The 26,801-nt window shown below is 47.1% G+C and overlaps 1 protein-coding gene across 3 annotated transcripts in view; it reads left to right on the top strand.

The window, feature by feature from the left end:
* Positions 1-13,475, top strand: part of PBX3 (PBX homeobox 3) — a 195,172-nt gene extending 181,697 nt beyond the window's left edge. For 2 of the 3 annotated variants that reach the window (XM_054688861.1, XM_037495242.2), the window contains exons 6-9: positions 6,980-7,145; positions 8,326-8,438; positions 9,180-9,269; positions 11,946-13,475. In XM_054688861.1, the coding sequence (XP_054544836.1) occupies positions 6,980-7,145; positions 8,326-8,438; positions 9,180-9,269; positions 11,946-12,038 (462 nt within the window). In that variant the 3' untranslated portion in view covers positions 12,039-13,475. Of the gene's footprint in view, positions 1-6,979; positions 7,146-8,325; positions 8,439-9,179; positions 9,270-11,945 lie in introns of those variants that run through there. The other variant, XM_054688863.1, reaches the window with a different exon arrangement.
* The last annotated feature ends 13,326 nt before the right edge of the window (positions 13,476-26,801 follow it).

Genomic DNA, 26,801 nt, shown 5'->3' with positions numbered 1-26,801 from the left:
TCAAATGCACATGCCTTAGAAGCACCATGGCAGTTTCCTTTTCTCCTTTTTCTCCTTTCCCGCTTGCCCTGTTTCTACTTTTTTGAAAAGGAAACTCCTCCCTGCACTATGGCCCATTGCTCCAAAATGGGAGACGCTCTGGTATCCGACAAAGGATTGGGTGAAATACTGGTGATAACCAAACCCTCTTCAGTCAGCACTTTGTAAGCTTCCACCCCTCTGATTTAAAAATGAGTAAAAGCCTCCCTTTTGATGGTCCAAATGAGTTTTTTTATTTATCAGAATGAGTATTTGTGTTGCTTTGATCCATTTTAGACTAACGGTAATGATAGCTTAATCCAGAAGGAAATGTTAAACATGGAGAGCCTTATAATTATAGGAAATAAAAACAATTTAAAAATTTCAATTTCCATATATTTCTTTTGTAGGGCATAAAAGTACACTGCAATAGGATAATTTGGGAGGGAAGTGAAATGAAAATATACTCAAGAACAAAAAAGAAGGCAATATTTCTGACTGCTAAAGAAAAGCATGTTTATGTATTTTTTAAACAAATAGTGGGCATCAAATTGCTATACTATTTATATTTGGTTGGATACATTTTAAAGAATAGTACAGTTTTATTTTTAAAATGTCAACATTTATGACATACTGGAATAACATTGTGTACAACTATGCAAACTTATAATGAAAAATTGTAGATGCCAACTCAGAAATGTGCATAGGAGAAAAAATATGTCGGGTTACCTGTTTTTTTCCAAAGTTTTCTTTAAGGAATATTCTAGAGAAGAAAAAAACAAAGACAAAAACATGAGTAGACACAGGATAGACACCTGGATGGGAAGGTTGCCTCACCTGGCCTCAGGTGGCCTCACCAGAACCCATACCCCATTGTACTTCCTAGGAAGAGCAGACTCAATACCAGACTCCCTTGCACATGGCTGCACTTAGCCTTGGAGGAGGCGGGGAGTGTACAATAACCTGCAGACTCCTCACGGGCTCCCCTTGGGGGCTCTGTCCCCTTGTCTGTTGCACAGCCAGAGCTGCCCGTCCTGCAGATGCCCTCCCTTCCTCGTGCCCAGGTACCCGTCCTTCCCTTTCACTGACTGCTCCCTCATGCTCCCTGTTAGACAACAAAGTGGGACGGGAGCTCAGAGGACTCTGGTGGGGGAGTGTGGGTGCCATGGTGGTGGGTATAGTGTGGTAGCAACATCAAGGGGAGGTCATGTAGCTCTGAAATACAAAGTTGTAAAGCAATGCTACTGCAATAAAAAAAAGAAAATGTCTTTCACTTGTTAGTCCTCCACTCATAGGTCACCCCTTCCAGAAATGCTCCTTAGTTCTCCTTTCTTCTTTCCTTGTAAAATGTTTCTCTCTCCTCCCCACCACCCCATTTTACTATAAAGGATGAGTTTAAATAAGATTCTAGGGGAAGTTAGTTAGTGTCCGGGATCTCCAAATGGTCCAGAGAGAGGGAGGCAGCAACTTACATTTTTGTCTTCTTTGTGTCAAGCTTTTAGAGGTTTATACCTCTGAATATGGACTCAATAAAAAATACTATTGGATCAAAGCTGATATTCAGCTCAAGTTCCATCTTAATCTCAGAAGTCTTACCTGATTTTCCCAGACCTGCTGGAACTTCTCTTCCTCCAAATCTGGGCAGCTATTTGGACCTGTACTATACAGCCCAAGTGTAACTATCATCCTCCTAGAATTCTTGCTAATTATTGTGAGTGTCCAGCATTGTGTTCATAACGAGAGTATGAATTTGGGGCAGGCAGAGGGACATGTTTATTGACCCTACATGATGCTCAGTAAACATGTCCCCATTGATTGTAAAAAAAAATGAAAAAGTAGAGGGAGAGTCCTAGGATTGAAATCTGACTCTCTCACACTTTGCTGTGTGTTTTCTGGCAATTTGTAAATAGCCTGGGTCTCTTATTTTTTCATTGATAAGTATGGGTGATAGTAATAGCTAACAGTTATCAGGTACTTTAGCACAAATGTAACACACCCAACAAGTCTAAGAGGAAGGCGTTACTACTAATTTTATTTTATTTTTTTCACTTTAGATGAGAGGAGCCACTAACATAGCTGCCTGAAGTAGCTCAGTGTAGTAAATAGTAGAGAATGAATTTGAGTCCAGACTTTGAGACCAGGCACTTAACCTGTTATGAAACACAGCCCATGTCTGACTTAGCTACCTCAAAATCAGAGGTTCAAAAGTGAGTTGAAGTTTCTAGCCTCTAGTAATAGATGTTTTAATTTTTTTTTCAATCAACACAAAAGTTGGATTTTTTATTATTATTTTCTTGCATCCATTGTTAATTTTTGGACAGTATTTGATTTCTCCCCTCAGGTAGTTCTCCCACCACCATAGCCCCTGTTATCCATCACCTAGTCCCTTGAGCTCCCCCCTCTCCTGTTTTGACCCCAACCCTGACCCCTCCCCTGCTGTGTGCCTCAGCTTGCAAGTTTTATCTTTTTCCAGATCCTTTGTTTGGTTTCTCTATATTCCTCATATAAGAGAAATCATGCCATATTTATCTTTTTCCTGCTGACTTACTTCGCTTAGCATAATCCCTTCCAGCTCTACCCATGCAGAAGTTGAATCTAGTTATTATTTGAAAGATAATTCTGCTTTCCCCCAGCTTTATTAAGATATATATTGACACATTATGTAAGTTAAGTTGTACAATTGTTGATTTGATACATTTATAAATTGCAAAATCATCACCCCCATGGTATTAGCTACCACCTCTATGCTGAAACATTTAAAATCTACTTTCTTAGCAATATTCGAGTATATGATATAGCATTGTTGGCTGTAATCACGATGCTGTCAGATTGCCAAACCTGTTAATCTTATCCCTTATCCTTTCATCAATATCTTCCCCATTTCTCCCAACCCAGCCCTCGTAAGCACCACTCTGTGCCCTGTTTCTCTGAGTTTATCTTTTTTAGATTCCACATATAAAAACATTTTATTCTTTAAAAGCAATTGGCACTCTGCAGCTGGATTGAGGCAGGGGAAATGCATGGCTATAGTAAAAGGGAGAGACCGGAAGCTTTTTCAGGCCACTTTTGGCCTTGCAGAAGGGTTCCAGAAAATCAGCAGCCTGTAAAATGTTCACTACTCATTCCCCTGATTGCCAGAGACTCACAGTCTGGGAGCTGATAGCAATGAACATCAGCAGAAGGAGAGTACTTGTGTTTTTATTCTCATTCTTAATTGATAAAATTCTTGCCTGGCCCTTCGCCTTCTGCACTGTCCAGAGTCAGAGTCCTTGTCACATGGCTCCGAAGAGCAGCACAGGACAGTGTATTCCCTCTCCCTCCACCAATTTCCTGCCTGTGTTTCTATTCTGGGACCAATGTACAGACCATTCCAGTTCAGAGATGGAGCAAGCTCTGCTCTGCTTAGCGCCTGGCATGCACAGCCTGCTCCACTGTGAGTGAGTGCTCTGTGTGTGGGGTCCGGCATGGGGGGCAGTGTGATCTGCAGCTTTTGGGGCTTCCTACTGGGTGAGGGTAGGGGTTCTTTTGCAACTAATTGTATCCATCTGTTTTTAAAAGGTGAAAAAATACCTGAACTTTGGTGTCGATTTATACATTAATTATGCTGATCTCAGGTGCAGCAATGTGGTCTTAATAGCCAATTGCTACAATACCCAAATCTGTGATATCAGAATATGACGTGCATATTTTAATTTGAGAAATAGTTTAACATTTTTAGATATTCATTTAGATGTGGTTATGCAGGTTAAACATAACGTATGATCACTGCTTCTTTCATTGTTTCCAATTAAACCTTGCTTGTTAGTTTAACCTCTAGGTAATCCCATCAAACAATTGATGTCAAGGAAACACTGCCCACAGTAGCTTCGGATGAGTGGCCATTAATTTTAATTGCCTTGATATTAAAGATTAAGAAGTATTGGGACTAGCAGAATAGAAACGATCTGATGTCAAGCAAATCCACTTGCTAAAGCTTCCCCAGGCTGCTGGTGATATTAAAATTTTACTGTGAGAATTAAATAAACCTTTATTAGTGATGACTGTTGTTTGATTGGTCCAGGGGTATGCATAAACAGAGGATTCTTACATATCCAGAGATGAGACCTTCAATAGTACAGAGATTCCTCAATTATGAAACTGTTAATAAAGCTGTAATCTGATTTTGCAGGCTAGGTTTCATTAATGTATTATAGCTTCTCTGATTGTCAAGGTAATATTAACTACAAAGTACGGAATCCAACAGAGAATTGTTTAGAAGAAGAGAATTCTGAGATGGGCCTTTGTTGCTAAATTCAGAGTTGGGGAATTTTCATTAATTATGCTTAAGAAATGCCAAATTCCCCCTCAACCAGGAATATGTCCCTTTACGCTATAGGTATGTTCAATATTTAACTCTTTCAAAGACCTGGCTGTCATATACAGATAAGCTGGACTGGTGTGATACATGGAAGGGGCACTGGGCAAGCCAGCTCCCCAGGACTTGTGAAAGGGAGGCAGGGTCTAAGAGAACTTGCTTTAACAAACATCTTTGTAACTGCCACCTCAGCTTCCTTTTTCAATCTGGGTTCAGAACTTTTGTTTGTAGAATCTGTAATTCTAGTACGGGAATGGACCCTAGTAGCCATGGAGGCTGCCTTCGAGTGTAGAGCTCGCTCTCAGAGTATCTGTCTCCATGTGTGAGGCCTGGGCCCCACGTCAGTATCATCCCGGCCTCTCTCTCCCCAGCCTACACAATTATTATATACACCTGCTGCCCCAGGCATAGAGGACTCCAAGAAGGTTGGGCAGAGAAGGCCAGTGGCTGAGTGGGACTCTGGGATTCAGTCCTTTGGGGCTGGAAACCCAATATTGGAACAATCTAGATGTGGGAAGTAAGACCACGGTTCCACAGAGGTAACTTGTGTCCATTAGAACGATCCAGCAGTAGAATTGGGAACTTTGGGAGGTAGTAGGTTCTATGTCTCTGGAGGGAAGATGCATGCACTTGAGAGAAAATAGATGAGAAGGTGCAGGCTAGGAAGACATGTGATGTTAGAATTCTAGAGTTGGAGATTATGGTCGCACATTACTTGGAAATGCCTTTAAAATTAAGAACTGAAATTCTTCGTGGATGTTAGCGATAGAGATGGAAATCTGGGAATCCACACAGAGACATTCTTCTAAACCATCCCTATGGAGAAGATTACTCAAGGAGACAGGAAAAGAGGGCCGAGTATTGTAAAAAAAAACACAGATTTCTCTGCGCACACCCCCCCACACACACACACACACACATCCACACTCCAGTGTGTCAGGAAAGGAGAAAAAACAGAAGCATAGGTCACAGAAACCATCGAAGACAAAGCTTTAAGAAGGAGGGTGGTGATTACAAGCATCAAACACTGCAAAGTCAAATCGCCATTACACAGGTATGATGCCTGCACGACCACCTCAGTCAAACACCCAGCTCTTGAGATTGTTAAGATTAAATGAGAAAATGTAGGCAGAAGGCTCTGCAAAATGCTTGGCACGAAAGAGGTACTCGCTGATGATAGTTATTATAGCCACTTTCTTTGATATCAAGGAAGGATACATACTCTTTCCGAAGGGAAAATATTACTGGAACAGAAACAGCTAGAAATCCTGATCTGAAGCACATTTAATTCCTAATGCATTTTGGCTGGTTTTTGTCTGGTGAGCCTGTGTTTGGGGCTCTGCCGGGGTCCTCGAGTGAGTGTGCCTGCCTGTGCTCGGGCACACCTTGCCTTCAGTGATTCCCCAGGATGGACAGCATGTAGGCAGTTGTCTTCCTTGTGTGGCTCCCTTGCCAGGGATCGATGGCTTCTTGCAGAAGAATGAGTGCCATAGGTTGAAGAATGAGAGTTCTATTTCCAAAGCAATTAAAGACTTGGCAGAGCTGGTCAAAAAGCTTGCCCATTGGTGTAAACTGGGCTTGCTGTCTCATCCCACTCATTTTTCCTTAGGTCCTCTGCAGAGCTGTTCAGGATAAAACCATACCCCACCTAGCCTGATAACCACAGCATCATACCCCTTTGACAGATTATTAAGAAATTATTGAAAAGTATTTTTAAACTTTAACAAAAGAGAGGTCAGAGCCTTTTATATAGCAAATGGTGCCTTTTTATAAATCACTGTGTGGGTTTTAGCTTCTTCCTTATATAGCTCAGCTGTAAGTCCCTGAACACGTAACTGTGAGCAATGAATCTTGAATTGAAGTTTGCTATCAGTAAAAGGTGATGAAACCTGCCTCTTCTACCTTAAAAATCTCTTCTGTTTCTACTGACTGATATAATAAGCAGTTTGCAAAAGAAATAAATATATTGCACCTGATAAAATTAGAGCCGCTCCTCTGTGTTTGCATTTGATCTTGCTGGAAATGCTTTAGTTTTCAAGTTGTGACCTTCTCCTGAGTTAACTGGCAGCATGTGAGCCGCCATCTTGGCAGACATTCTGGATCTTCTAAAGCAGGAGACAATGGGATTTCTCAACCATTATTAATTGATGTTACTCTTTCAGCAGACCAAACATGATTCTACTTATCCAGCTGCCAAAATTGTTCCAGCCCTAAAAAGAATAAGTCATCCTTGAGTATTTCTTATAATTTACCCAACTTAACAAATGTTCCCTTTAGTTTTTCAGCAACTTTTGGGGGACTGTAGTAATGGCTTATACTAATTGAATATTTTTTTTATGAACAGTGCTTCCAGCTATATTATTGTTACTGTGACGTACTCCAAGCAGCGATCTTATTCCAAGAGCATGGAGAGGTTTGCCAAAAGAGAAAGCGAATCCCTGAAACCATTATGCATTTTCCCAGGATGTGCTCGCAGGCTAGTAATTGAGTGTCGCCCAAGATAGCTCCTTGGTGCTCAACACTTATTACTGGAAGTTTGACTTCTCCCCCCTCCCACTCCCCTTTTTGACCTCTCTCCACTTTCATTTGTGTCCCTGCAATTTGTAGGTATCCAACTGGTTTGGCAACAAACGAATCAGGTACAAGAAGAATATTGGCAAGTTTCAGGAAGAAGCAAACCTCTACGCTGCAAAGACAGCAGTGACAGCCGCACACGCAGTGGCCGCGGCCGTGCAGAACAACCAGACCAACTCGCCCACCACGCCAAATTCTGGTGCGTATCAGGGGCTCTCTTCCCTGCTCGGCCCAGACAGCCTATGCCACAGAGCCCTGGCCCACAGACCAGGAACTCGAGCTAAAGGCACAGCGGATTTGTGAAGGAGGATTTATATTAAAATGTAGACCTGTTCTTGGGATGGGTGGGTAGATCCTGTGCATGCACTGTTTATAGTGAGTGCCACTCATTACTGACAGGTTCTGGAACCTTCACATTTTGTAATGTTTTTAATTCAGCAGTTAGGCGAGTGCTGTCACTATTACTACTTTAAATGTTGTTCCCATATCATTCTAAAGTCAATAGTGGTCTGTCCAAGAGTGAAATAGCAGGAGGAGGGAGATTTACTTGTTGCTCTGTGGAAGGAGCTGGAATGTCAGCATGAAGTACAAGTGTGCTTTCTATGTCGTGTGGCCCCAGACTCATCTGCCATCTTTGGCATTTCTTTAGCACCTGAGCTGGCTTGGTAGGATTAGTAGGTGGCTAGCTGTGAGGGGTTTGGTACTTAACACCTGGATGCACTTTCTCAGCTCCAATACAATACTTTGGCCAAATTTTACATTACATTTGTGGCAGTTAGAAAAATTATAAGGAACTTGAAGAACAATGAAAACTATGTAGCTAATCCAAGCAGATGGACCCGAGTAGCACATCATTGTCTTCTTCGAAGGGATCTGTTAAATAAACCTTTTAAAATTCAGAAAAGGAAGAGGCTTTATATGATTGTTTTGGTGTTCCTGACCCCATGCTTTCTCACCCCATTTTTTTTTAATGGAATGTGTGAACTATTGAAAGTTAGATAGACTGTGTGACCAAGAAGGTGCCTCCAAAAAAAATGTTTCTCCTCCAGATAATTGTCCACCGCAGCAGTTAATGATACTGACGAGCTCATTTCATGGCTAAGTCCTGGAGATAATGAAAACAAGGGGTGTTTTTCTGTGCATTTTGATTTTGTCTTAGTTTCTTATTTGGGCTTCCCCCCGGAGAGGACTTTCCTAGCTGCGAAATGAATCATGGCTCGCAACTCTCTGGAGTTGTTTTCCCACCTCTTAGACCTGGAAATGCTTTATGTTGTGTGGGGCCTTTCCCTCTGCTCCTTTGCTCCTGTCCCTTCCTCTAGTTCTTGAGGATTATATGTGTGGCTCTCTGTTATTCAGCTACTTAACTCTTTCCTTTCCAGGTTCTTCTGGTTCTTTTAACCTCCCAAATTCTGGGGACATGTTCATGAACATGCAGAGTCTGAATGGGGATTCTTACCAAGGGTCCCAAGTCGGAGCCAATGTGCAATCACAGGTAGGAGAAATGCCCCGACTGGGGCCTTTCTAGCAGGGTAGGGTTTGGGCTCAAAACTCCCTCCTGTCACCCCATGGAAGTGGTCTGCACGTCCGTGCGGAACCTGTGCTGGGGACTTCCAAACACGCCCCATCTACCCCCCGTTTAATTTAACGAGAAGTCAAGTGAACAGTGACTTTTGATGATTCAAACCTGATGAACTTTGTGAATGCATTCGGCTCTGGCTTGAGCTCATGGAGAGGGGTTGGGTGCATCTTTTATAACAACAGAACAGAAAAAATTGTGTGTGCCAGGTTTAAAAACCATTAGTCTGTTTCATTTTTTTGTACTTTCAAGTCAATACAGAAACCTGAGTCTATTCCAGGTTCAACTCTTCTCATCCTCCTGTTTTTATGCATATAGGTGTGTGTGGGGTGGAGAGAGAGAGAGCGAGAGGGAGAGAGAGCGAGATCCACTATACATATTATACGTGGTTTTCACCCACAGCCACACACATTGGCTTGATGTAGATGGAAAGTCTCCATCGCCATGAGGATGTTATTTGGCATGAAAAACAGAGACGTGTGGGTTTAAATATGCAAAGAATTGTTGAAATTCTGCCAGTCACATTTGATTGATAAATTTGTCTTTCATTGAAGATGCTAAACCCTCGTGGCACACATAATTCAAATTGTTTCCTTTTGTAAGTGATGATGTTTTAATAGATTTGGGATGATGAATTTTGTTTCGTCTCACTTCTAGGTGGATACCCTCCGTCATGTTATCAATCAGACGGGAGGCTACAGTGATGGCCTTGGAGGAAATTCACTGTACAGTCCACATAATTTAAATGTGAGTACTCTGGGGAACCAGCTCTGAAGAGCTATAGGAGCAGCATCGGGTAAACTGTGACTAATAAATAAATTAATGGCCATTTGACTTGACTTCTCATCTTGCTAGCAGGTGGGATAGGCAGCATCTTTACTGCACTTTATTTTATGGACCTGCACACTTGACATTACCCAGATGCCCTGAGAAGTCCTCACGGATGCCCAGTGGGGCTGGCATTCTGTCATCAATAGCGACCTAAGCATCAGCCTGTTAAGACACTGTTTCCAACTGGCCATGCCACGTTCCGGGGAGACGGTGAAAAACAAGTCATTTATCTTACAGTCAAGCAGCGGGAAAAATTCCCAAATGCAGTTCAGGTGAAGGTGATAACCTTGCTGAACCCCAGACAGATGCACAAACCAAACCAAACAAAGAATTTTCTTCTTCAGAGCATTTGCTGTATTGTCAATGTAGGATGCAAAACACGGTCAGCATTAGGATTGGCCTCTTAGTTTTTAATTGTGGAGGAAATAATTTTTACCTTTGTAACCAGTTCACCGAGGCTTTACTTCTTCCCCAACTCTGACATGGATGGAAAACAGCAAAACATACAGCTCCCCAAAAGGAGTGGGGTTGAGGCGGGGTGGCTGACTCTGGTGGAACTGGGGTGCGGTGGCCGATGTAATCCGGACACCAGGCCTAGGCAGGAAGTGAACAAGACGTGGTAGGGAGCCAGGAGGAAAATGGACAAAATTCTCCCTTTTTAGGGCAGTGGCTTGCTGTACGAGTAAATATTAATGATTTAAAAAGTGATTGAGGATGTTCAATTGTAAAGGGAAAAAAGGACTATTAAATACTCAAATCTTTTACGTTTGAAATGTCAAATCTTTCTTTTTGGGTTTATAAATAACTCATAATAACCCACAACAAACCATATAAAAAGCCTTTTAGTTGCATTTCTCCTTTTTCATTTAAGTGTTTTGAAATGCTTCAGAGAATGTGCGATATCCTTATCAACATGATAAAATATGAAACTGTGATTGCCTGCAGCATTTTCCCGACATGAATTCCATCTTCACTGATGAGGCTTGATAAGGCGCTGTTGTATAATACAGTGCATAATCTCAAACCACCAGAGTAAGGATTAATTTATTTTGAAAAAAAGAATGCTTGCTGACATCCTCTCCTCCAGCTGCCACGCTGGGTAAAAATATTGTACATTTGTTGTTTATAAATTTGGATAAAAGAGGAATGATGTTTACTTCAGATGGAATATCTTTAGACTTGTATCTGCGTAAGAGTTTTTCTTTTTCTAAGGAGATTTTCATACCTGAGGGTGTGAAAACAGCTCACCTTCTAGATAGTGAGGATTGCTCAGAGTCCCCACCAACGCCAGCGGCGTCACCGCGCAGCCCTGCGCGCCGAGGCCTGGGGCATCGGCCGCCAGAGCCTTTTTCTGCTCCCCCAACCTGAATCTGAGAACCTCAAGCCTGGAAAACCCATTCCCTTTGGCCCTGGTCGTCTCTCTGGGGTGTATGATCCCCCCCTCTCCCTGGGTCCTGGAAGAAAGGCATCCGTCAGAAGGCAATCTTGGGAGAGGGGGGGATTTCCCAGCACAAGGCTCATCTAACAGCTGCATCCAGGGAGGGAATCTAGAGCCTTCTCAGCAACCTAGTGACACAGACCTGAAAGAGGACACGTTGGATGGACTCTAGAAGTTGCAGGAGGATGCATAGGGGGCCAGGGGACCTCATAACCCACACAGGCATGTCCATGTGGGAGGTCTGGGGCGGCACAGCTGGAGGCTGGTCAGTGCCGCAGACACTGGGTGTCAGCGAGCGCCCCCTCCCTTCTCTCCAGAAAGGCCCGCCCCGTCACTTCCACTCAGTGTTCCCCAACTCACAAGCCCAGCACCTCCCTCTTCTTGACTGACATAAAAATATGTAGCGACAAGCTGTCTGCCACAGCAGAAATCTGATCAGACATTGATTTCAGCAATTGCCTCTATAGGCCAAGACATAAGGCAAATTTGTTTCTGGGTGCTGTTATTGCTGGTGCAGGACGGAGGCGGGAAGGGCCAGCAGCATGTGAAAAGCCGCAGCAACATCCCAAATCAGAGCTCCGGTTATAGATAATTGGAATACAGATTTGAATAGTGTGGGCTTCTCTGCAATTCATGCATTTTCATTCTGGAAGATCCTATTTGGAGGGAAAGTCTGGCCTTCATTTTGCAAGGGTTACAGTAGCTAGCTGTCAGGCTTGTGTGGGAAAAGGCCGGGCAACTTCTCTATGGAAATGAGGATTAAGCCTGGCCTGAAGTTTGGGCTTCTTGGAGCCCAGGGTTTTGCTGAGGCATGTGGCATTGAGCTTCTCCACTGCTCCCTTCTTAAAAGATTCCTTTTCAAGTCACTTTATTTTTCCCAGCCAATCAAAGGCCGAGCTTCGTGCCAGCTTGGGAGTAGCCGGAGCCCTCCCTCGGCTGCTGATTTATTGCCAAGTCTTTACTTGGTGGGATGGATTTGTTTTACATGCATTTAATCCCACTTTAACACATGCTTCAAACTCCTGCCAAAGTGGGTTTAGAAAATACATTTTGCTAATGCATCTCTGCTCTCATGTTGTCATCTGGGTGTTTTAAATTGGGGAGCAGAATGAATATGTAGACACTCACCCGCTGAACTGTGTTTCTCCTTTCAGGCTAATGGAGGCTGGCAGGACGCAACGACTCCATCTTCTGTGACTTCTCCTACAGAAGGCCCAGGGAGTGTGCACTCTGATACCTCTAACTGATCTTGGCCACACTTTCCCTGAGCTGACACGCCTTGATAAGCGCATTCAGAGCAATAGGGGGAGAAAGAAAGCGGTTTTGTAGCCCACCACCTACAGCTTTACTGTAAAACCTTGTCTTCTTAGAGAACTTGGTAAATCTGTTTTTTAAGGAATCATAATCATTTGTATTTATACTTAAAAACACACAATGTTAAAAAAGCACTTTATCCAATTAGGCCAAGATTTAACATTGTTGACAGTCCTGTAGCTATTTTATCATAATTTATTATCAATATTTTACATGAATGGTTTCACAGTTGCCAATTCCTTGGCCTTAAGGGTAAAAAGTACAATATATGCTTAAACCTCAACCGTTAAAGCAGATGCAAAGATTCACCTCACCTAAATTGAACTCGCATATTTCCATCGCAGACTTTGATTGTCTTTCTTTCATATCACTGATGGAGTTGGAATAAAAGAGCTGTTGGCTATCTCTGTTAATGATGGTTGTGTTTAAGAATCTTCCTCGTCACATTTGTGTTGCGATCGCTTGTGTTATAATTAGATCAGAGACTGGTAGCATCTTTTCTCTCTCTGAAAGCACCAGTGCCCAGAGTCTGCTCGGTAATTCAATTATGGATCTAGATTGTTCTGAGAGATGAAGATACTTGCTGCTGATAGAGGTGAAGTGGAGATCCGTCTGGGGTTTAGCGGGTGCGCTGGGTGCTGCACAGGCTTGTCAAGGTTTGCTACATCCTCTGGGCACGACAAAGGCCCTGCTCTCTGGAGTGTTGTATATAGTGTAGCAAAAGAGTATTTATACATCTCACCAATCAAAACACAGCTTTATTACCTCATGCGAACTCATACGAACCAATAGAATTTCAACATGTTCTGTAGCTTAGAGTGCTCACTTACTACCTCTGAACAATACTCACGCTGTAGTTTGTCTCTTTCTTATCTTTTGGCATCTTGTAATTAACTCTTTGTTCCCTTCATCAAATGTAATGTACATTGTAATCTTTTAAAAGAAAAATCAGGGTTGCATTTGCAACTTTTAAAAAAACCAAGAGTGGAAACATTGGGTCTTATCACAGGATCAGTAAAACTGTTGTAAATACTGAGAAACATTTTGAATGTTCTTCATCTTGTTACTAATCCATGCAAAAAAAAAAAAAAAAAAAGCAGCGACTAATTGTGATGCATTCAGATTTCAGTATTCGGTACTGTATATTCACCCTGTGTGCTGGGGCCTCCTCCTTTCTCTCTCTTTTTGTATTGTATGCGATTCTGAAACTGATTGAGTCATGAAAATAATTTGTGGCGGTGATTCTAATGTATTAAAAAACGTTTCGTGTTCCTTTCTTAACTGGATTACACCCTGGATTGAAAAAGTCTTCCTCGTGGTAGTTCTATGTAGTTTCAAACATGAATAAACTTTTTGCTTTCATGATTAAATGTTGATGCCATTTCTTAGTCCTACCCTTGAGCCAGCCAGAGCAGGCGAAGGAGAAAGCCCGCCCAGAAGCAGGCCTGGGCTTGTAACTCCCACCTGCCGGAGAGCGACTCAGAGAAGACAGTGAAACGGGGGCAAGAAGGGCCAGCCCCCGTTGACCGCCGCTCCCTCCACGCAGCCCGCCGGCCTGCTGCTGGGCCGCCATGGCTGGCCTCGCTTGATCCTCTAAGTATACCACAGGGAAAGTACTAGCCCCATGTTTGTAGATTGGGAAACTGAAGTTCAGAAAAGTTAAGCAGATGCTACAAGGTCACAGGCCTTGAAGCCAGGGAGCTCATATTTTCCCACCTGATCATGCATCTGGCACTCATTAGACGCAAAGACCTTTTTTTCTAATTAAAAAAATCATAAAATGTTAAAACCAACTAGAAATTCTTTAACTGGATTACACATTATTTTTGTTTTAGCCAAACTGTTAGAAATTCTGTATATTTATGTACACAGCTGTCACTAATATCTAAATCTTTATAATAAAATAAGTCAATAGCAGGTAATTGGCCTGTTTACTATATCTCAAGGAAATTGACTCACAGGAAATCAGATTAATGTTAATCAGTTGCAGCAAATTGTCTGTGATAAATACAACTGTTTTACTATTTCAGTCGGAAGAGCCGGGCAAAACCAAGTCTAGGGCCACCACTCCCATTAATCTTGAGGCAGTTACACGGGGAGAGTAAACTTTATAAAATAGATTGCCCTCCAAAGCTGTCCTCCCTCGCGCGGGCTCCCACAGCCTGCCTGTGGGAATTTCTCCCCTGGCTAAGTAGTTATTTGCATGATTCAATTAGCTTACGGGTCAGCCTTTCTTATCTGTCCATAAGGCATCTCTGCTGTGTGGCCTTACGAAAATATCCTGTGGAAATGACACACATGCACAGAAAATGCATCTTCTTTCATATCTAGAAACACAATCCCTGAGAATCATCTCAGTGTTTATCCCGGACCCGTCTGTGGAGAGAAACACGTGCCAGCGTTTGCGGTTGACGAGCAGCCCTTGAGGGAAGGGTGCGCGGCTTGCTGTATCCCGGGCCCGCCTGAGCGAAGCGGCCGCTTCCTTCCCTGCGGGGCTGCGCGACCCTGGCCTGTGGGCTCCCTGCTGAGGTGCGAAGGCCTGCGCAGCCTCGCTCTGTAGGTAAGGAACTCGGGCTTCTTCGCTCTCCCGCCAAACTGACGGACTGGGCTGACTGGGTAGCTTTTCACGGAGTTCCTTTCAGGGCGAGCATCGGACAAGGGGCTCGACCTGGAAGCGGATGAAATCAGACCCCAGCCCTTGAGAGGCCAAGCCCCTCGGCCTAGTTCGGGTTAGAAACAGGTGCTCTGGGAAGGTATTGGCACGGATGGTCGCTTCCGAGCCCCGCAGCTGGAGAAGTCGGGGCCCCTAAAGTCAAAAATAACAGCAGGAAACCACCTGCAAGCCGCCCTCACGGCCGGGGGCTTGTCCACACGCCGCCTGGTGCCCATGGACACGCGGGGCAGGCCTGGGGCTCCCACGGGGTGTGCCGGGAGTGGGGGCGGCAGGGCCATGTTCTGGAGCAGCACCCGCCTTTCCTGGGGCCAGACAGCGGCTCGGGGACCGTCTCCCAGAGCTGGTGTTTCGGGTGCAAAACGTGTGCCGGTGTCACGAGGCGGGAAGCTTCGCTGGGCTGACACGACGGTTTATTGAACATCTGTGGGGTGGCCCAGGCCCGGTGCTTTACCTGTTTACACTCTTATTTATCACCCCGGGGAGCCCCAAATGGTGGGTGCTGATCATCCCTTTTTCACACGGGGGATTTAAGGGTCAAATCTCCCACAGAACTGGCCTGTGCCCTGTGATCCATTTTAGCAGCCGCTGGTAGTGAGACCTGGAGAGCGGGCGAGGGAAGAAGAGAGGCGGGGAAGGGTCCTGAGAACTTGGGCCAGGGCCACCCAACCTCCAACCCGAGTCCCCTCTGGGGTGAGGTACCAGGGAAATCCCCACATACACGCCCCTGAGCTGTCTGTGCCTCCAGGGCCACCTGGGTACGTGTGACCTTGGGTGAGGCCTGATGGCCCCTGAGCCTCAGTTTCCTCACTTCCACTTGGAACCTCCTTCCACACCCGATGTCCCTGGTGGACGCCGTCCCACAGGGCTGAGCCCAGGTCACCGAGTCCTCCCACAGCCTGGCCAGCCCTGTCCGGTCTGCAGCGATTTACATCCCCTGCTGGAAGTCCCCGCAGAGACCTGGGGAGCAGGTAGGCCAGGAGACAGGAGCGGGTTGGGTGGGGGTGTACGGACAGGGAAGGGACCTGCCTGTGGGGGGGAGGGGAACGTGTGCAGAGACCAGGCCGTTAGTGGAGCTGCAGCGACACAGCTGCCCTGTGGATTCTTTTTTTTTTTTTTAAAGATTTATTCATGCATACATGAACTGGGGCACAGGCCAGAGGTGCGGGGGTGAGAGGATTCACCAGAGACAGAGGGGGGAACAGAACAGGCAGACTGACAAAATGCACTGCTGGGGGAGCAGCGGGCGAGGCAGGAGAGGTCTGCTGTGCCATGTGGTTTCTCCCTGGCCGGGAATCAAACACATGCTGCAGAGGCTGCAGACAGCTTCATAGGTGGCGTCTTAACGCCTTGCGCCACCAGGGAGGCCCCTGCCCTGTGGATTCTTGCCCGCTTCTGCCCAGGCTCCCTCTGCGTCCTCCCAGCATCCCCGTGAGGAAGGGCCTGTTACCCCTCCTTTCTACAGAGGAGGACACTACAGCCCCTTAGCCAAATCCAGACGGCATCCCTGTGAGACGGGGCGTGTCTGAAACCACAACCCACACTTGCTCCCTCTGCTCCTGGCCATTCTCTTCTCGGGCCTTCTCAGGAAAGCCCCAAGCCTAAAGACTCAGCCGTCACAGACTCAGCCTGTGCCCTGAGCCTGCTTCCCACGGGGCCACCAAGGCCCTGGCTGGACCAGCCCTCAGAGCCCAGCAAAGCCTCGCCGCCCCCGAGGCTGTGTAGCCCAAGGCCAGGAGAGCACCGTGGCCCCGCACGAGAGAGAGTCCGCCCCCGGTGAGCCCTTTCTGCCCCAGACCGCGGGGCATCTCTCTTAAGGCCTGGGTCTCGCTTCCCCTAGCCCCGGCACTGCCAGGAGCCGGGAGCCGGGAGCCGTGGAAGAGGAGCGAGTGAGGCCCTGGAGCCTCGCCCTGCCCTCCAGTCTCTGACGGGCCGGTGGGCACCTGCCCTCAGTTCCAGCTCGTGTCCTCTCACTCCCTGTGGATGCCCCCCAGGGCTCCTGACCCCAGGAGGATGCACCTCCTTCAAAGTGACGTGAGGTGGTGTGAGGAGCTGGGGCTCTAGAGTCGCGCTGAGTCCTGCCACCTCTCGGTGGCCTCAGTTTCCTCATCTGCGAAGTGGGGACCTTGTTCCTGCTTCCTCCTCAGGGAGGTCAGAGGTTAAGTGAGCTGCCGCTGCAGTGCCGGCCCATCGGGCAGTGATATGATGTCCCAGATGACAGGGACCCCTGGCCCCTGCTGCTGGCTGCAGTGGTCCCTTCCGGTCACCAGAGGGGCGTCAGAGGCCAAGCCAGGGTGCAGGGGTGACTTGGCTTCTGCCATCCCTGCTCCCGCCTGCCACCCACCCCCCTCCAGGCCTCGGTGCTGGACCCAGGCCGAGGTCTCACCTCTTACCACCATCTCAGGAGATAATAAAAGGCTGATTCTTTTTTCCTGGTGAAATTTCAGCAGAAAGTGTACGCATCATTAAATATGGAAATCCAGAATTTTATTAGCAATCTGCTAGATCTGAACTGACGCCAATTAAACAAAAAAGATATCATTTATAAAAAGGCAGAGTTCAACTTGTATTAAATATGAAATGCAATTTTCTCCTGGTTTTGATTTATTACTGGTGGTCCATTGTTCAAAGAAGCATGTTATATTTCAATAGAGAAATATTGTTTATTCATTAATATTTTAAAACGGGCTTATTGCTGTGCATGGCTCTCACCGAATGAAACTTATGATTTAAAACATGAATTAATAAACACATTTGAAAGTGTTAGACGAGATCACAACCTCTCATTTTTCATTTTCCTGGGAGCATATTAAATTTTTATAATTCTGCATCTACAGTTTTTTCTTTTAAATAAAGATGCAGATTCTGAATTACTCTGCTAATTTCAGGTAACCAGGAGCGAAAAGCAATATCGTGGGGACCCGTGTCAGGATCACAGAATCCCCAAGAAGATGCTCAGGTTTATTTTTGTAACATTCATAAATCAAAATAAATGAGCTTTGTGCGGGAGGCAGCCTCCGCGTGCGGGAGGCTGCCGGCTGGGCTGGGCCAGGCAGGGACGGCCTGCGTGTGCAGGTGGGTCGGCCTGTTGACATTCACCCACACGTGTTTGTGTGTGTGCATGGGTGTGCGGCCATGGGAACACGTGTGTGTCGGCTTCTATGTTTGCGTGTGCGATCTGCATGCACCTCAGTTGCTCGGTTCTGTGTTCGACCTTTATTTATTAGGGGGCTACTCCGTGCCAAGCGCACGTTGGTTGCTGGTGGTGAGCTGGGCAGTGGGAGATCGCCCTGCCTTTCTCCTCCCACACTTGTGCCTGAACTACCTCTCCTCCAGGAGCTGGGGCTGTCGCCTTCACCACAGCTCCCCCAAACCAAAAATGATGCTTTCTATTTGGTAACTCTAGCTCTTGGGAACTATTTGTTGATACATCTGAAGCCTCGGGAAAGGTCTTTATGGGTGGAGGTAGAGGAGCGCTTCTGCAGAGATGAGTGGAATTAGGCCAGGAGAGAGGTGCGGCCTGGATGGGGAACCACGAAGGAAGTAGAGGTCCCACAAGGCAGAAGGGAGGATGCGTCCTGAGGACGGGAGTGACTTTTCCCAGTGGACCACCCACCTCACCCAGCGGCTCACTCCCTACCAGCTCCTGCTGAGTCCAGCCCACTGCGGACATGGACTGTTGCTGTCCACCCATTTTGTAGAGAGGAAAGTAGAGGTTGAAGAGAGACAAGCTCTGTTTGGGGTATGAGTCTGAGATGCCTTTGCTAAAGAGGTTGGCGAGAGGAAGTTTGCAAAATAGCCCCACAGATTTGTGTTGCACAAGGTGTGTGGGGGAATTTTGGGGGTGCCACTTGCAGAAAGAAGAGCCAATGGTGGTGGAGGAGCAACTCCTCTCCCAGAGCACGAACTTGGGAAGGGCCTGGAGGAATAGATGCACCTGGCCTGGCTGAGAGAGGAGGGGGCGTAGGACAGTCACTAAAACCCCGTGGGAGTGTGGGGTCCCATTCGCTCTGATAGATACTTGCCAGATTGCCCCCAGAGTGGGGCTGCTGGCTTGGAGTATATGCTCTTGCTCACCTTTGACGGGGAGGTCAAATTGTTTTCCAAAATGGCTGCACCATGTCCACACCCACATGCTTGTTAAAAATCCTCTCCCCTCGCCAACCTGGTGGTTAGACGATACAGCAACATGGTTTGAATTTGTATCTCCATGACTGCTAATGAGCTCGAACATCTCTTCACCTGTTTATGGATTACTTGCGTTTTCTCTTTTGCAAAGTCCCTGTTGAGGCCTTCTACCCATTTTTGAATGTTGTTTGCCTTTTGCTTATTTATTTTAGGGTGTTTCAATAAATAGGAATGTGATGCTTCATTTCAATGAGTGGTTAAGCACCTTTCCCCTCTTTGCTGCTTTTTATGGATGGTGTGAGGTAGGGGTCTTGTTGTTCCATTTAGTGGCAGGTTCTGATTGGCCATGTCACCTCCATCTTGCATCAGTTGGCCACATGTGAGTCGGTCTGTGCTGGCTCACGTGGCCTTTGGACTCTACGTCTATCTCCACTGATCCCGGGGGGCTTAACAGTCAGAGCTTTAGAACTGGTCATGCTATCTCATAGGACAAGTTCCCTCACCTTGGTCTTCTTCAGGAATATCTTGACCGCTCTAGGCCCTTTGCATTTCTACATAACTTCTAGAATCAGCTTGTCATTAAAAAAAAAAATCTATTGGGATTTTGATCTACATCACATTAGAATTGATGTCTTTTAAATATTGGGGCATTTAATCCACAAACACTTTATCCATTTTTACTTCATTAGATTAATGTCATCCAATAAGGTTTTGTAAGTTTCTTCATCAAAATGCTCAGGTACCTCACTGGTACCAGGTCCTTCCTATGAGAACCCCAACTTTGTCTAAACTTTCTCCATCTGAACCAGGGATCTGGCCTTTCCCAACAGAAAGTCCCATCCAGGTGAAGTGCCGCCCTCCAAGACGCAAGGACTAAGTCAGACCGTCCTACCTTCCTTTTCTTTCCCTTTCCTTTCTTTCCCCTTCCTTCCTTCTTCCCCTTGATTTTTTTAAACTAATAAGTTTACCTTTTTTTTTTAAAGATTTATTTATTTATACAAGCACTGGGTACAGTCAGAAGCGCGGGAGGGTGAGAGAATTCACCAGAGCCAGAGCGGGGAGCAGAGCAGGCAGAAGGACCGAAGTACACTGCTGAGGGGAGCAGCGGGCGGCAGGAGAGGTCTGCGCGCCATGTGGGACCCTCCTATGGTGGCCGGGGAGGAGCCGGGGATCGAACCAGTGCTGCAGAGGCTGCGGGCAGCTTCGCAACCCAGCGCTCAACCGCTGTGCCACCGGGGAGGTCCTAATAAGTTTACTTTTTACGGCAAAACTAAGTGGAAAGGACAGAGACTTGCTGTATGCCTCCTCCCTGCAACATACTCCACAACCTCCCCCATTCTATTCATCTTGTACCCTGGGTTGTTTGGTTACAGCTGATGAAAGGACATTGACACGCGTTATCCTCCAAGGTCCATAGTTTACATTAGGGCTCACAGCTGGTGTTTCGCAGCCTATGGGTTTGCACAAATGTAGAACGCCATGTGTCTACTATTGTAGTAGTTTCGCTGTCCCTCCCAAATCCTCTGTGTTCTGCCTAGTCATCCCCAACTCCTGAAAACCACATATTCTTTTGCTACCTCTGGAGTTTTGCCTTTTCCAGAATGTCATGCAGTTGGAATCATACAGCAGATAGCCTTTTCAGATTGGATTTTTTTACTTAATAAAATGCATTTAAGATTCCGCCATGTCTTTTTGTAGCTTGTTATCAGGACTAATTAATATTCCATTGTCTGACTGTTCCATCGTTAATTTATCCATTCACTCACTGAAGGACATCTGGTTGTTTCTGAGTTTTGGTAATTAAGAATAAAGTTGTTATAACCCCCCATATGCAAGTTCTTGTGTGCAAGTTCTTGCAAGTTCTATGCAAGTTCTATGTTTTCCGCTCCTTTGGGTAAATATCAAGGAGTGAGATTGCTGGATCATATGATACGAATATGTTTAGTTTTGTAAGGGACCTCTGACAATACCTTCTATGAGTGAGAGTTCCTGTTGCTCCATGTCTGTGTCAGCATTTGGTGCTGTCAGCGTTCTGGATTTGAGCAGCATGTCGTAGCATCTCATTGTTGTTTAATATGCAATTCCTTAATAACCTATGATGTTAAACATCTTTTCATTTTGCTTATTTGCAATCTCTATATATTCTTTGGTGTCTGTGCAGGTTTTTTGCCCATTTTTTAATGGGTTGCTTGTTTTCTTATTGTTGCATTTTAAGAGTTCTTTGTGTGTTTTTGGATAATAGTTCTTTATCAGATGCATCTTGTATGCATAAATAAATAAATAATTCTTTTAAAAAATAATTAAATGGAGCCTGGGTCTGGTGCCTGGATGTCTGCTCCCAGTCATCAGGGCCTCCCTCCTGCTTCCCCAGGGCCCCAGGTGGGTGTGACATTCCCTGGTGCTCTGGCTGGGGGATGCTAGGACCCTGCTGCTGTGTGTTACTTGTGCCACCTCGTTGCACCAGGATTCCTGGACATGACTCTGCTAAGACAACCTTGCCCCTGACTCCAGAGCCCACTGTAGGGCCCCTCTCTGCATCTTTCAAGGCCATGATCCAGAGTCCCATCATCATAGGCCTCCAGTTGGTGGCCCAGGAATAGGCGCTGGCTCCACAGAGCACTCCTCTGACTCTACTTAGGCTTGAGTCAAGTTCCAAACGTTCTCCCCTTTCCCTGGGGACATGCCAGTGTCATTCCCTTGCTTGGCCTGATGCCTAGGTAGGAGGTAGGTATTCAAGGCATCTCTCCAAATGCCAAGGTGTTAATGTCTCCCCCGGAGCATGAGTCCAGACCCCTGTATTCAGGGTGTAAACTTCTGGTTGCTGTGAACAGGGAACAATTCACCTTGGGTGAGTCACTGACTTAGGCAGATTTTTAAACAAGTTGCCTCACTTCCATTACCATCATCACCACCATCACGTCACCACCACCGTCATCACCATCAATACCATCACCACCACCATCATCATGCTCACCATCAATATCACCACCATCACCATTGTCACGACTGCTATCACAAACATCAATATAATCACCACCACTGCCATTATCATCGTCACTACTCCTCAGTACCACAAAAAAAAGGAAAAAAAAAAAAACTTCTCTGGAAGTTTCTATACTCTCTGGAAGGAAATTTCTATACTTCTCTGGAAGGAATTCTATACTCTCTTGTGCTTAGTGAATTGAGAAGAAAGGTAGTGTGGTTTCATGGAAAATGCCTCGGCCCAGGAGTCCAATGATCACTATCATCACTGTCGCCAACATCGCCATCACAGTCATTGTCGCCACCATCATCACTGTTTTGTTCCGGTCCTGGAGCACGATCTGTCTTTCTTCCAGCTCTCCCATCACAGTGTAATACTTGAATGTCCATGTGAACCTTTATTGAGTCCCCAGTCCTTAACAGTCACAACTTGGATGTGGTCCATCTTTGCTCCATTACACCCATACCTTGGCCTGGTCACATCCGAAACTCCACCACTGAAAGCTTTACGCTTCTCTCTTCTTCCTGACCCTTCACCCTTTAGCTTCCTTATCTCCTGTATCTACACTCCCCTAGCAAGGAGCACATACATCCACATCACTACTGGTCTGGCCAAGGCAACCGAGGCTTCCTTTATCATGTTTCCCAAAGATTTTCCAGCCTTTGCTCCATTCCAAAGCCATTTCCAGATTTTTAAATTTTGTTACAGCAGCACCCCAATTCCAGGTAGCAAAGTCTGTATTAATTTACTATTGTAGCTGCGACAAATCCTCTCTACCACAATCCCCTGTCCCATTGCCACCTGCTGCACCTGACTGGCGGATCCTGAGCCTGGATGAATCTGGCAGTCGGAATCCTTACTGTTTAAAGTTGGGGGGGGGGCAAAAATGAGTTCTTATCGTCTGTGCCTGACCCCCGATACTGCAAGAGTCATCTACTTGATGTCGTCGAGCTGTCTAAAATAGGCTCAGAGGATTGAAGTTCTTTGTTGATCCAAGCTTGAGTTTCTCAAGGGGCTCATGACCTCCCTCTGAAATGTCACAGGAAGGAAAGGAACCCTATGATGGTGAGATAGGGGCTCGGTTCTCATCCTGGCTGTACCTTGGAACCTCCTGGTGTTTCCAATCAGTTGCTCTGGGGTGAACCCCCGGGGGATGCTAACACCCACCCTGGTGAGCGCACTGGGCATTGGAGTTGTGTCTAGTGTGGTCCGGAGCACCAGCTGGATGATAAGCCTGATTCAGGTCTTAGGCACCAGACCTAGATGCGGGGTGTCCAGCAGTGCTGCTCCCTGGCTCCTGCCCAGGTCAGGGTAGTTTCTGGGATGGGGGTGGGGGGGCAGAGGGAAACTTTGATGGGGATGAGGTGAACAAGACAGATAGGCAAGGTGGTCTCTCATCCAAGATGGGCCCTCTTGCCTTGGCAAGGAGGGGCTAGTTCAGGCTCTTCGGTGGGGTGAGGGGCTGGTAGCTGAAGTTGAGGCCTGAACCAGACCCCAGGGGCCCTGGGATGGTGAGCTGCCCTGGGCTCTGTCCCTCTTGACTGGCTGGAGCAACAGTCCAGGCCTGGGCTGATGGCGGTGCTCCTCAGAAGTGGGACTGATGCTGCTGCCCAGAGCTGGTCCTGTAGCTGATCCCGCCACAGTCTTGCATGCTGCAGCTGGACAAGCTTTGCTGGGAGACAATGTCCAGTGCAGGGAATGTTGGAGAGATGGACTCTCTGTGAGCTGAACTCTGGCTGGAGGAGAGGCTGGGCCTTCGTCAGCAGGAGTTTTTACCCACAGACTTTTCTCGACTTCAGATTTACAAATTGAAAATCATTAATAATTCTAACCAGGCGGTGATAAATCTGAGATCTCTCTCGATGAACCCAGACAGCATTTCATAAATCAAAAAGATTACTTAGGAATTTTTAAAAATCTGACGTCAAAATGTCATGGTTACTAATGGTTTCGGTAGATCTCGTGCGGTGATATATCATTTATCTCCGCTACATCTCAGATGTGACACGGGGGGCAGAAATGGGATGTCTTTTAATATCGTGAATACATTTCAGCCCATAATAAAGGTATTAACAACTTCTTGGTGCTATTTCTTCCGGAGCCGAGGGCGGGGGGTCTGATTTAATGCCACTGTGATGGCGGCCCCACCCCATTACTCCCCAAACTTCCTGAGGGCCTGGAAAATTCTCTGAGCAGAGAGGGAGCCGCCCCCCAGCTGGTCGGAGACAGCTTGGGTCACTCAAATCTCACCACAAGGTGAGGCCCGAAGTCATCCTCCAACCTCCCCGAAATGGTTAGGAGTCATAAAATGAGCAGCAATAACAAGCAACAATCCGAACTCCTATTAATTGAGCACTTAGGATGCGCTGGCCTGGCTAATGTCTGCTGTGCGTTACTTCACAGACTCCTCTCTGCCTCCCTGGGTTTGTCACGTCTCTCTCTGGGCCCAAAGTCCAAGATGCTCTGCTGCCCGCCTCTCGGGTCCGGTCTTCGGCAGCCAGTTCTTCGAATCCCAGTGGCCTCAGGGCCTTGGCACAGCCCCTTCCTCTGCCTAGAACAATCTTCCTCAGGTGTGGCTCCCTCGCTCTCCACCTTCGTGTGTCTTCTGGAATCTCACCTTTGAGTGAGACCCACCTGACACTATTTAATCTTGTGACTTGGCCCCACCCCCTCACCCTGTTTTCCTTTTCCCCCCGGTACCCCCACAGTGTCTACCACAGCCCACATTTTACTCAGCGCTCACGTTTGCATTTGTCCCCCTGCTAGAACGCAGCTCAGGGAGGGCTGTTCTCTTCACTAAGGTGCCCCGAGATCCTCAGACGGGGCCCATACTCATTCTGTGGGTGCTGGGGAGTCAGGAGCTGCTCCTACCCCCTGGTCACTGGAATTCCACACCCAGAGGCCCCAAGTGTGTTTTCAGAGCCCTGCATCCACCCTCCCTCCCCATTAGCTCCCTCCGCTTCCCTGGCCCACTCAGCCTAGCCACCCAGATCCCTGACCTTCTGGAAGCAGCCGGAGGCTCCTCCCTTGGGGCCTGCTCCCTCTCATCCCCCTGCCCCGAGTGCTGCGGCCTTGAGGTTGTCCTCTCTTCCTTCTGCGGCCCTGTCAGCTCCTGAAGATGCTGCCCCCACCTGCCAGGCAGATCCCCCAGGGACCCTCTGTCCTTCTGGCCACTTCTCAGTCCCTCATGTTTTATTCCTGTTTACTTGTTTCCAGTCTGGCGTAACACTAGCCTGTAGCTGCCATGAGGGCAGCAGCCCTTGGGGGGGTATTCTGTCTCAGTGCACAGTAGGTGCTCAGTGCACAGTAGGTGCTGGGCCCACAGTGGTTCAGGCCAAGCCACCGGGGAACGGGACGTCACAAGAGGCTGGCTGCCCACCAGCCTCTTGGTTCCACTCTGGGTCCAGCCACGGCTCCTCACCAGGATGATGACAAAACCCTCCTAATTGCACCTCCCTGGGGGCAACCGCATCCCCTTCCTCTTCACTCAACACTCACCTTTTAAAACCTCAGCCAGCTCCCACCAGCTGCTCACCCCCTCCAATGCCAGTTACCCAGCCCTTGTAAGCCTCAGTTTCTTTGTAAAATGGGAATAATGATGCCTTCACCAATATTTACTGAACATTCCCTATGAACCAGGGTCTGTTTTCCAGCTTCCTGGGTTTGTTAAAATAATCATGTGAGATAAGAGCAGAGTAAAATGAAGAAAACTGAGTGGGAATCAAGATGGAAAGATCCAGCCTTACCCACATGCCACCTCCTCGCTCTGGGTCTCATTTTGAGGGGTAGCTTGTAAAGCCTTGCAGAGAGGGGGACCCCCTCCCAGCCCACCCGCCTCCAGGGGGAGCCGGAGTGGAGCTGACCTTTGCCTAATTGTTGGTGCCTCCAGACCAGGCGTCCAAGGAGGGTTCTGTGCCAAGGAGGGTTCTGTGTCAAGGTCGCAGAGGAGCCTCCCACCCGCATACCCCCACCCACTCCTCAGCCCTGCTCTGGTCTCAGCAGCAGATGAGCCTGTCACATTCAGCGCTTTCATTTCACACAATTGCTTCTGCCTCCTGAAAGAACTTCTCCTCGCAAATCAAATCCACCCTAGGCAGGGAGAGTGAAAATCAATGCCTGGTGGAAAGTTCCCCATGGAAAAGAAATTGGTTCTTTTAGAAAGTTCTTTAGCCACAACAGGACCTGGCATCTGTTTGGGCAGGGACTGTTTGCCCAGGGCTCAGGGTTGGCTGATGGGAGGGCAGAGAGGAGCAGGTGTGCTGTTTCCTGAGCTGGTGGGGACCAGAGCTCTCCCAGGGTGGGGTGCAGAGTGGCATGAAGGGCAGACCTGCTGCTACCGACTGGGGTTTGCATCTAGCTCCCACATTTCCTGCTGGTTGCTCCTGGGGAAATCACTTTGCCTTTTTGAGCCTCAGTTTCCCCTATAGGGTGCTCACCCTATAGGATCATTGTAGGGTTAGAGACAATGTGTGTGTAGCCTCTAATAGATTCTAGATTCTTGGTTTGAAGACTGAGTACACCCAGCAGGGCTGCTCTCTATTGGAGCAGTGGGCTGAGGCCTCTGGCTGCCTCTGCTGGCAATGCCTGTCACAGCAGTGGCCACTGGGTAGGCGCTTACTCTGTGCCAGGTATGGCTCTGTTATATGACTTAATGCCCTCAGCAGCCCACGAGGTGGCTGTGGCAACACTCCCATTTTACAGATGAGGAAACAGGCTTGAAAGATTGAGAAACTTGCCCCAGGTGACATAGCCACAATTGCCAACCATGGAGAAGTCTGAGAATCAATCTGAGGCTCTTTCTGTTGCCCTTGGCCTCTCTGGGCACCAACCTTCCCAGAGGAGCCTGACTTGGCTCCTGTCACGGTGTCTGGGCCCTGCCTGGTGACTCTAACCCTCCCTGAAGTGACATCTATA

Source organism: Talpa occidentalis, unplaced genomic scaffold, assembly GCF_014898055.3.
Source record: "Talpa occidentalis isolate TD23 unplaced genomic scaffold, MPIMG_talOcc4v2.1 talOcc4.7, whole genome shotgun sequence".
Lineage (NCBI taxonomy): Eukaryota > Metazoa > Chordata > Mammalia > Eulipotyphla > Talpidae > Talpa > Talpa occidentalis.
The sequence above is the reverse complement of the archived record's forward strand: the minus strand, read 5'-3'. Positions and strand labels throughout refer to the sequence as shown.